Below are 10,347 nucleotides of genomic sequence, written 5' to 3'. Positions count from 1 at the left end.
GCAATTGAGTCTATTTTACATTTTACTGATTTTTCCTTGTTTTTTTTGATAGCTTTATACTTAGCCTAATGAATAAACAGTAAAACGAATAGAATAAAATAAAATAGAATAGAATGGGTCGGCGTGGGTAACGTGGCTAAAAGAACTTTAGAGTGTCGGGTGAATTGTTGACAGTAAAATGAGCAGGTGAGTGAGCCCGCGAGATGCGTTGTACTGGTTTTTCAGTAACGACGCATGTGATTGGCCGCTCTGGAGTTCGCCGTATGCAATCAAATTCCAGCTTGCTGTTACCAGGAAGCAGAACGCGCCGGAGAACGCTCGAGAGAGGGTCCGTTGAATTAGCATGTTCAATACTTCAGAACTGACGGGTTGATGGAGAGCAAATATTAATTTGTACAGGAGAGAGTTGCTCCTCGAACATCATCAGTGATGTGTTCGACTAGATAAGCTTGTAAGTATCGTCGCAGCGGCAGAGCTAGTAGCTACTTCACCGTCGCAACGTTCGAAGTTACCGCTAATTCCGTCGGTTTAACAGACACATTCGGTTTTAGATTGTCACCAATGTTGTCAGTTGTAATGTCACATTTGACCCACTATACCGAGTAGTTTTTATAACTACTATAACGACTAAACAATCTTGACACGTCTCTTGACAAATATGGGAAACACCGTGTTAGAAGTCGGGACGGGAGTTTTCGTCATTGCGGTCGTGTGGATTGCGGCTTTTGTATTTGGGATAATGCTGTTGAGAGCATCTGGATCAGCAAAGTGAGTGACAACAGGCGGTAGCACCAACACACACTCTTCCACAAATACTGACGGAGAAAAGCCAAAGAAGGAGACCATTTATCTCCTATTTGAATAACGTTAAGTCAAGACCGTATTTCCGAAAATGTAAGGTTGGTTCGCCTGACTGCTATAGCATCATAGCACATACTCTAATAACATAAACGGTGGCATTAGCAATGGTTTTTTTTTTGTTTTGTTTTTGTTTTTTTTTCCTGAAGTATGTCCAACTGATCAAGCAGCTCTAAATAATAAATCTAAATAAAGTGGTGTGTTTAAGGGAGGAAAAGTGCAAGGATATCAAGAAACTCAAAGCTGAACTAGAGTTGAATAAAGCTTGTAGCAGTTATGATATTTTGCAACTTGAATATCTTTCTCATGTAGAGATCAGTGAAATAATAGATTCCTGACATCTTACTTCTATGAAACAGTTAATTGTACCCACATGCTGATATACTAATTGACTGCTGGGACCATGCACCTAGCCACCCTGCAGTCCCTGCTGATTAATACTTGTCTAATTACTTTGCATCAAACCCTGCTACCACTAAAGTCAGTTAATGGCAACTTTCTGTGTGGAATGAACTGTGATCACTTAACACTGTGCCTTGGTTGCACTTGTGTAGGGTGCAATTAAAGTGAAGTTTAAATGGGGTGAGCCATGATTGACTTGATTTGAAATTTAACAACTTAAAAAGAAAATACAATAAAGAATGAAATTGTTTTGTTTGGTACTTGTTTGTGACATCACCCTTCGTATCCTCAGATAACCCTGCGTTTGCTGCACTTCTAAGTAAATTATATTGTCTTTTTTGTTTTAACTATGTGTATGTGTGTTGACAGGTTGGGAGTCATCCCTGTTTTCCTCCTGGCTCTCACCATCACTTTGGCACTGGTGTTTTTCCCACGCAACCCCGAGACAGCTCCCCCTTTCAAAGAGATAGAGGTGAGCTGCATGAACTGATCTCACACACTTTTACATACAGTTTAATCGCATCTGTTGACTATTAGTGTGCCCTGAAAACCATGGGTAACTGTTTGTAATTGAGAGATGTGAATGATCAGATTTTTTTTCACTATAAAGAGGCAATTTATAACCGTACTACTATACTTTTGTGAAGCTGTTGTGAACCTGGTGGTTCACAAAGACCGTATTTATCATACTTTGGCTCCAAAACACACAACATGAACACACCAAAAGAGCTGATGAGTAAAACAAACAAACAAAAAAAAAAGATTATCCTTCATGCATAATGATGACATGACACTTTTTTCTCTCTCCAACTAAATTTATTTACAATCTCCCATGGATAGATTGATTGTAAAAATGAGTTAAAATGCAAATTAACACGAAATACAGCTTTGATCCTTCTTCCACATTAAATGATACTACCTACACTTCTAGTACATAACCAGCTAATTTATCATTTTAACTGCTTATTGAGTATGACAGACTTTGTGTTCCATTGCGATAATATAGAAATTTTGCTAGCTTAATTTACACATGCTCATTTTAAACTCAGAAAAGATATCGAAAAAGGCATTATAATATTACTCAATAGCCCCATTTTTTCTGCGGCTCTGATGCACCTCCGGAGGTAGTATCAGGTCCAAACAACAGTAATGTGTTAACTGGTAGTGACTTTTAAGGAAGGTTATATAAGGTAATTTATATACGGAGAACAATACCAGATCCATATGTAGAAATGTGTTTGTCCTACCAACTCTTCGTCACATTTCTGCCCGAAAAACAGAAAATGTCCCCTGCAGCAGAGACAGGCGGCTCCTGCAGTTGAATGACAGGTGACATGTGACACGATTCAGAGCAAAAAACGTTATCTCACCGTGTGTTTGTCACCTTCCACTATTGTGCTGTTGTAGCTACTGTCACTGGCAACTTGTGTTGAAAAAAAATCACAGCGACTGTCAGCCCTCCTGACCGAGACTTCAGTGAACTCTCCCCCAGAAAACAGCATCCCTCCTTGCAAGTGAGAGTCACACAGGTCCACTGTTCACTGATGGTGATTATATGATTATGTAATTAAGAGCAAAAAGATTAACATTCACACTTTCCAGGGTGCGTGGTAGGTCAGGATCTCAGTCACAACACATTATAATTATATCCATATGATTATAAACAGTCAATTGATACACATTTAGATTAACAAATGGGCACTGGTGGAAACACACTGAAAAAAACCACACAGGTCTCAATGTCATGATGTGTACGTCACACCTCTTTTGGTTCTGCAGCACCTTGTTTCAGTGTAAACAAATAAATGCAGGGAAATCGAAGGCCTTCACTGCACTAATAATGGGGAGTCTCAGTGTGAAAAGGGCTAATATTACACACAATACAAAATGAAACACAGCTAGGTCCTATACAAGACAAAAGTGTGTTATTCTCTTTTTCTTTTTTTTGAAGAGATATTGACAACTGTATGCATCTTTTTCCTACACATGGCATTGATCCTTTCAAAATAAGGGCACCAGCTGTAAGAAACGTCCATTAATTGATGAATATAAGAAACAACATGTTATATAACTTAATTAAACACTGCCCTATCCAAGACAAGGAAATATTACAACTCAGTGTTGTATTAGACCATTTAGTGCATTAAAAACAAAACAAAAAAAATTGTGTTATTGTGGTCATAGTCTATATCGGTTGGAAGTGAAAAGCCGGCCTGGAATCTTTTTCAGTTTGTTCACAAGGCCATTTGGCTTCCATTGCTGCCAGATATTTTAGGAACTAAGACAAACATACTTTAGCTGAGTTGTAATTTCTTGCACACTTTTGTGCTCCCAATACTTGTGTTTAATCACATAGTGATCCTCTTGATGCCACATAATGAAAACTTTAAGAACAGTAAGTAAATTAAAGGAGTCACTTATTTAATGTGTATCCACAGAACAAGCATGTTTCTTGTGTCAAAGCTCAGATCCTGTGTGGTTGTTACTAAGAGTAGAATATAGAGCAGGCTATTTCAATTTGAGATAGGTGAATATAAACCGCCTATCCCAAATAAAACCTTAATTCTGATATACGTTGGTATCCACAGTACCATGTATCTGTAAATAGCGCATGTCCTTGTTTGTGCACTTCTGTGTACGTGCATGTCGTAAAGGCCTGTTCTGCTTTATCTTAGTCCAACAGCAACACAGAACAAACACTCCCCCATGTAGCCTCCGGGTCGTGCCAATAAGCCGGCCAGATCTGCCAAGCAAGCTGCCACCCCATAGAAATAGCAAAGCAGAACCCCGTCCTGGCCAGCTCACATTTTATAGCCTTTGTGCAAAGGCAGATACCAGACCAGCAACAGAGGGAGGCAGCAGAATGTGACTTCCTGGATTTCTAAACAAGGCTTATGGGTAAAATGAACCATGGCTACTTTAGAAATCGATGATAGTGTTGAGGAAAAGGTCACTTACAAAATCACTCCCCAAAATCATACCTCATAATGCTAGCAAAAGGTGTTGTCACCCATTAATTTGCCTTGTTCAGAGTTCTCTATAATAATTATCAAGTGAGCTGCATATTTAAATTTGGAAGGTATATGATAAACTATATCATATGAAGAGGAGAATGTCTTCCCATGGGGTTTTTTTTAAATGAATATATTAATCTTTTGTTTATTTTAAATGGAAGTTAATAGAACAGAATACCATATAGTGTAGTATTATACAATACAATACAACTTTTATTGTTCACAAAGGTGGTAAATTAACTCTGACTGGTCCAGCATTTGATTAAAACACACACAGCCATCAGGTAATAAAATGTAACATACAACACTTTCAAGATTTCTGCTTTAAAATGTGTTCTTTTTTTTTGGTTTGTTTTTAGTTGTGCATTTACGGTGAACGACATTAGATGTAACGTGAATAGAACATTAAAACATGACCTTATCCAAGAACATTTCTGCCTGAGCCACATTGGATAAATCTTCATCAGCGATGATGGTTGATTAATGGTCTGTTCACCATCAGCAAAGTAAGTAAGTTCTCATGTGACTGTTTATTCACCCCAAACAGCCAGATTCCTTTTACTATATAAGTATAAGCTAGTGAGCACCAAGGATGTGTGTGTGTCCTTGTTTGAATTCAGATAAAACTCTAATTGAAGTCAGCACTCACCAGACACTGTAGTTCGCTCTCTTTTTTATCCCTCTCCCCTCTGTTATGTTATATATTGTGAAGTAAAGTACATTTAGTCAACTTTACAGAACATAAACACCCAACTACAGTTGGACTAATTATCAGTTCGGATATTGTTTTTGTCAGACTGCAGATGAAATAAACCAATTTAAAAATGTGCTACTTCGGCTTTAATGCAACATCCTTTCACACAGTATCTTGTGCAAAACAATACCTGATTGGTAACATGTCGCAATTAATAGCCTACAAACACTGAATAATCTGAATCTGCAAATTAACCAAAAACTTAATGTATCTAATAAATATAGCTGAGTTTCATTTTTATTGCAAATGAATGTCGGTCCCAAATAACTCTCCTTGTTTTCTAATAATCAGTATCAGTATGAGCTCTGAAAAAGCCATATTGGTTGACCCCTATATGAAACAATGGAGGTCACCTTTGGTTTAAACTATTTTCAGTGAATATATACAAAGAGCTTAAATGCTACTCTCCAGCAGGGAGAGACTGTGTATGAGTGTGTTTGCCGCTGTGTGTGTATGCGTCGAGACTGTGAGAGACACATCTAACCTCTTGCTGTTAAACAAAAGTAAAATATCATAGTGCCAATTAGGCCAGTCCCAGAGAAGGGGTGGGGGTGGTAATACTAAACCCCCATCTCCCACCCACCCACTGCCTGGCTGCCCCCACCCCTGTGCTCAATGCCACATTAATAATACATGGCGCACGCTTTGGGTCCTGCTTGCTGTGTAATTGGCAAATTAAAAAGTGAGATGTGTTAAATGCATCCATAAGAGATGGTATACATCATCCCCATCTCTCCTGGACAACATCAGATTTATACACTCACACACACACACACACACACACACACACACACACACACACACAAATAAACACTCTCATTCCAGAACAGTCCCTATGAAATCTCTCTTTAGTCAGCAATGGGGCTGGTATTATCTGGCTTAAGGGCATTTTCTCAGTTTGTATTCACATATTCATAGCTGGCTCATGATCTTAATATAAACCCTGACCCAGAGCTATCAGCGATGTTTTGATGACATCTATCAATGACAACTTTATGAGTACCAAACTTCTCCCAACTTAAGCAACACTAAAACCAATCTTGTGGATCTATTTTCCTTGCATCTTGTTTGCTTTGAATCTGTAAATCAGACAAGCTGTAGTGTTGTGCAGTCTGTGTCCCCAGTGATTATTCATCCTGATAAAGAACAGCAGGATCAGAAAACAACCAGCACCCCAGAATCAGAATTTAGTTTTCAGCAGCTGTGAGGGGACAGTGAAATAACAAACATGCTATGTCTTCAAATACACCACTGCCCAAGTTATTCCCTCAACACACAGGTCACATTCCTTTTTGAATCAATAACCAGTACATGGCTGTATGTCAGAGTCTGTGGCTCTTTTATCACACATGGAAGCTTGTAATATAGTTGAAGGTCAAATCTGTTAAGTACTCACCAATCATATATGCTGCATAACAAATTCCTCCATCAATACTACTCTTCTGTCCTCATACTGCATCTGATTACTAAACTTAGGTTATCAGTTTAAACTGAGTCAGGGCTGTGCAAAGACTTTTGGAGGGCTAGGTGCTCAGAGTTAAAAAGGGACGCATGGCACGAGAGCTGCAACGATTAATCAATTTATTGATTAGTTGATCATAAGAGAATTAATTACCTATAGAACTATTTTGATCATACATTATTAATTTATTTACGCATTATTCATAAAAAATCTTAAATGTGTGGTTTTGCTGCCTTTCTTTGTCCTTCATGACAGTAAATGAAGGATCATATTTACTTTTTTTTTTTTCAAAAACACTCCAAATTATGTTATTCTAATTTGCAAACTACAAAACAATCTGAGAACTATTTCATATAATGTAGGAAATATACACAGCATGGTGCCCCATTCTTTCTCCCTCCCTCACATTGACATTTCATGATAGCTGATCTATAATCTGTCCTTATTTATTACATTCTAGTACTATAATTATATAGGTAAAGTAAAGAGCACACAGTATTGGCAGGGCCTCCAAATTAGATCCCAATCAGATTGAGAATCTGTGGGACAGGTTAGAACAAGTCAGGTCCATGGAGGCTCCATCCCCCAACATGCAGAACCCAAAGGATCCACTACAGTCGTCCCAGTGCCAGACACCACAGGATGTCCCCAGAGGCACATAGTACCGCTGCTGACACTTACTGGCTGCAGTTTGGCGTAAGGCACTACACGGATCACCTCTGGTGAAAGGTGGTCATGTGACATTAACTGCCAGCTGTACGGCCATTGGCAGGCCTTCATAAAATAAAACTTAAGCCTTGACAAAATGGCACTTCGGGCATGAACAGCAAAGAGGCAGGTGCTCAGACAACCTGAGCTCCGCCATCTGCAAGTGCCTTTACTAACCAGTGATCCAAGTTTTTGCTTTTAGCTTTTAGTGCAATAAATACCCAAAATAAACTCATGAAATGTCAAGAAAGGAAATAATCTAACATCTTCTTTCCTCACCAAACAGAGAACTACATCTCTTCATAATCAAAGTGAAACTCATCAAAACAGTTTTTGTTTCTTTACACAAACACCTTCAGTTGGTCGAAATAAATCCTAATTTAACCGACTAATATATGAAATTATTCTGGCTCTACATGCCATTCTTCACCACTCTCTGCTAAAGTCTGACTCTTTCTGTCTGTCCTCTGCCATTGGCATGCCTCCAGTGTCTGTGTGATCAGCCCCAGTCTGGTGTGTAGCCTACTAACACTCAGCTAAACCCAGTTGAGCTGAGGCCCGTTGCCTGTAGTGACTCTCCCTGTGATCTGGGGTTCTCTGTCCAGACAAACTTTAACATGACTGGCTCCACAGCTAACTGACTCCTGAGCTAATTAGCTAATGCTAGCTGGCTACAGCCAAGGATAGCTGGCGAAGAGCAGCGGTTGCCTGGTACTCTGTTGATATGCTACCCCCCATGTTTTGAGGGGGAGCTAAGTTTGTATTTTGTCTGAGTTTTACAAATTATACTTTTAAGTGCATATGTTAATACACTGACTATATTAGACTAATGTGGATCAATGGTGTCTGGCTGATTTACTAAATAAGGTCAGGATCAGTGCCGATACAGATCTAGTACATTTAATCAATGCATCACCACATATTGTAAATGTTCATCTCACTCAAATAATCAACCAGAAATTGATAGTAAACTATAATCTTGAATGCATATTGAAGAAAGTTAGTGAAGAGGACATCTAAAATGTACCATTCATAGCATGTTTGAGTTGTGTTGGATGACTCTGTCACTTTCACAGCGATGGAACGGTCACAACAGCAGCTCTGCTGACTGTAGCACAGAGTTAGCAATTTATCATTCAGGATTATCTCAAATTAAATCTAACTTCATCCTTGTACCCAAATATGCACTCAACTCTCAAAGCCTACAGTTGAAAGCAGTCAATAGGAGTTGGCCAGGTGACTGCTCGCTATCTAAGACACTGTAAAGCTGTAGAAATATTTGAACTCTCGCTGTGCACTGTCATATCAGTTTAACTTCTGGTGACCATCAGTTATTCTGCACTGACAACTGTTAGGAATGTAGGAAAATGAATAACATCAACTTATCATTTTAATTCAAACTTTCAAGTCAACAAGTTCTTGGAGATTTTCCCATGCATGTGTCCGTCCATCTGTTTGTCTGTCTGTCAGTCTGTAGATGTCCATTCAGGGCCTCACACAATGACACACTCTGCTGTTATGCACAGACTTTGTGAAAGCTCTCTCCTGACATCTGGTGGCTAATTGAGGAAATACTGTATTTATGCTCAGCCATACTTCTCTCATGTAAAACATGCTATTTACTAAGTAAAAGCTGTACTGTGTAACTATGAAGAACTGATAACAGTGGACGGATTTGCTCTTTCTCTCCACAGATAGTGGACACTTTGTTCATCGGCCGTTATATACTGCTGGCGGTGGTGAGTGCAGTCTTCCTGGTGGCGTTCTTCATGCTGCTCCCCTTTCATTTCCTGGAGCCAGTCTATGCCAAGGCTTTAAAAACACACTAGAGCTGCCAGGGTCAGAGCTGGTACTGGGAACACTTCGCTGATGTACACAACTTAAGACAAGCAGGGCTGACGAGAGGCCCCCCTTCATGTGGAAACAGACTATAGAACACATCCCAAAGTTGTCTTGATGGCCAAATGTCTGTTTGTTGTTGACTGTTTACAGACAACCAACAGAAATGAGATATTTAACAGTACCTGGTTGTTTATTTATAATTTGTATTATTTTATACCTTATTTTTTTTTTTTATTTGATAGGTGTGAAGCAATACAGTAATTCCTTGTCAACCAGCAATGAAGCAATGTCAACCTTTTACAAATCCTTTTGGAAAACCTTTAATATAATCAAATATTCATATTGCCACACTGACTTGTATTATTTTTATATCACCTGACGTCGTAATACATGATTCCAGAGCTACTGTCAGGTAAGGTAAACATTTATTGTGTTACTAACAGTACATGACACATTAAACTCAAGATGACCTAGTGTATTAAGTGAAAGAAATTAATTCAAATTCTAAATGTGTTGCATTTACTGTTGTGTAAAGCCTAAGGATTATATTTTTGTCTCTTTGACAGGACTGACTGACAAACAGTGTTGCCTTCTATGAGGCTAAATTATCTAGACTTAATTCATTTTTCTCTATTAGATATGAAAATTGAAATGGAATAGGTAAGACACTGGATGGAAGTGAGCTTTAAGCTTATACATTAAATGGTAACATTTGGGTTTAACTTGTGCCAGATCCCCTACAAATAAATCAAATAAATAAATTCACAATGTCCATTTTACTCTATTATCATTTACAATAAAGAATACATTTTTTGCATTCTTTTATATGGTGTTAATTTTAGAAGCATTTCAGTTAAGGTTGATTATTGGTGTTCAAATGGTTTTGACTGACTGATCAAACAACTGGTGGAGGAATGCGAGTACATCTACTCAAGTACTGTACTTTAGTACAATTTTGAGGCAGTTGTAAGTATATCTATTCAAGTACTGTACTTAAGTACAGTAATGAGTAAGAGAATGAACTGGAATAGATAACATTCAGTTAGTTTGTGTGTGTGTGTGTGTGTGTGTGTGTGTGTGTGTGTGTGTGTGTGTGTGTGTGTGTGTGTGTGTGTGTGTATATATGTGTGTGTGTCTCTGTGTTTGGATTCAGGTCAAGCTCTCGTTCAGTGCAGCACTCACCAGAGACTCTAGTTCTCACTCTTGATTGTCCCCTTTCCTCTTTGTAACATTACATTCATGAAGTAATACGGTCAAGTACACCGTATGTAAACACCTGACAGTGGAGGCCATCATCATACCCAGTT

The 10,347-nt window shown here is 38.6% G+C and overlaps 1 protein-coding gene across 1 annotated transcript; it reads left to right on the top strand.

Moving 5' to 3' along the window:
- The first annotated feature begins 282 nt into the window (after positions 1-282).
- On the top strand, positions 283-9,814 carry tmem218 (transmembrane protein 218). The gene is made up of 3 exons (XM_037120847.1): positions 283-768; positions 1,630-1,732; positions 8,893-9,814. The coding sequence occupies exons 1-3, from the start codon at positions 659-661 to the stop codon at positions 9,025-9,027; spliced, it is 348 nt and encodes a 115-aa protein (XP_036976742.1). The 5' UTR covers positions 283-658; the 3' UTR covers positions 9,028-9,814.
- The last annotated feature ends 533 nt before the right edge of the window (positions 9,815-10,347 follow it).

Source organism: Acanthopagrus latus, chromosome 13 (genome assembly GCF_904848185.1).
Source record: "Acanthopagrus latus isolate v.2019 chromosome 13, fAcaLat1.1, whole genome shotgun sequence".
NCBI lineage: Eukaryota > Metazoa > Chordata > Actinopteri > Spariformes > Sparidae > Acanthopagrus > Acanthopagrus latus.
This window is presented reverse-complemented; position numbering and strand designations above follow the sequence as displayed.

Excerpts from the sequence above, each read along its gene's own strand:
- tmem218 (XM_037120847.1), top strand. The coding sequence starts at position 659 with ATGGGAAACACCGTGTTAGAAGTCGGGACGGGAGTTTTCGTCATTGCG. Across the intron at positions 769-1,629 it reads AGAGCATCTGGATCAGCAAA|GTTGGGAGTCATCCCTGTTT; the intron begins GTGAGTGACAAC and ends GTGTGTTGACAG. Across the intron at positions 1,733-8,892 it reads CCCCTTTCAAAGAGATAGAG|ATAGTGGACACTTTGTTCAT; the intron begins GTGAGCTGCATG and ends TTCTCTCCACAG.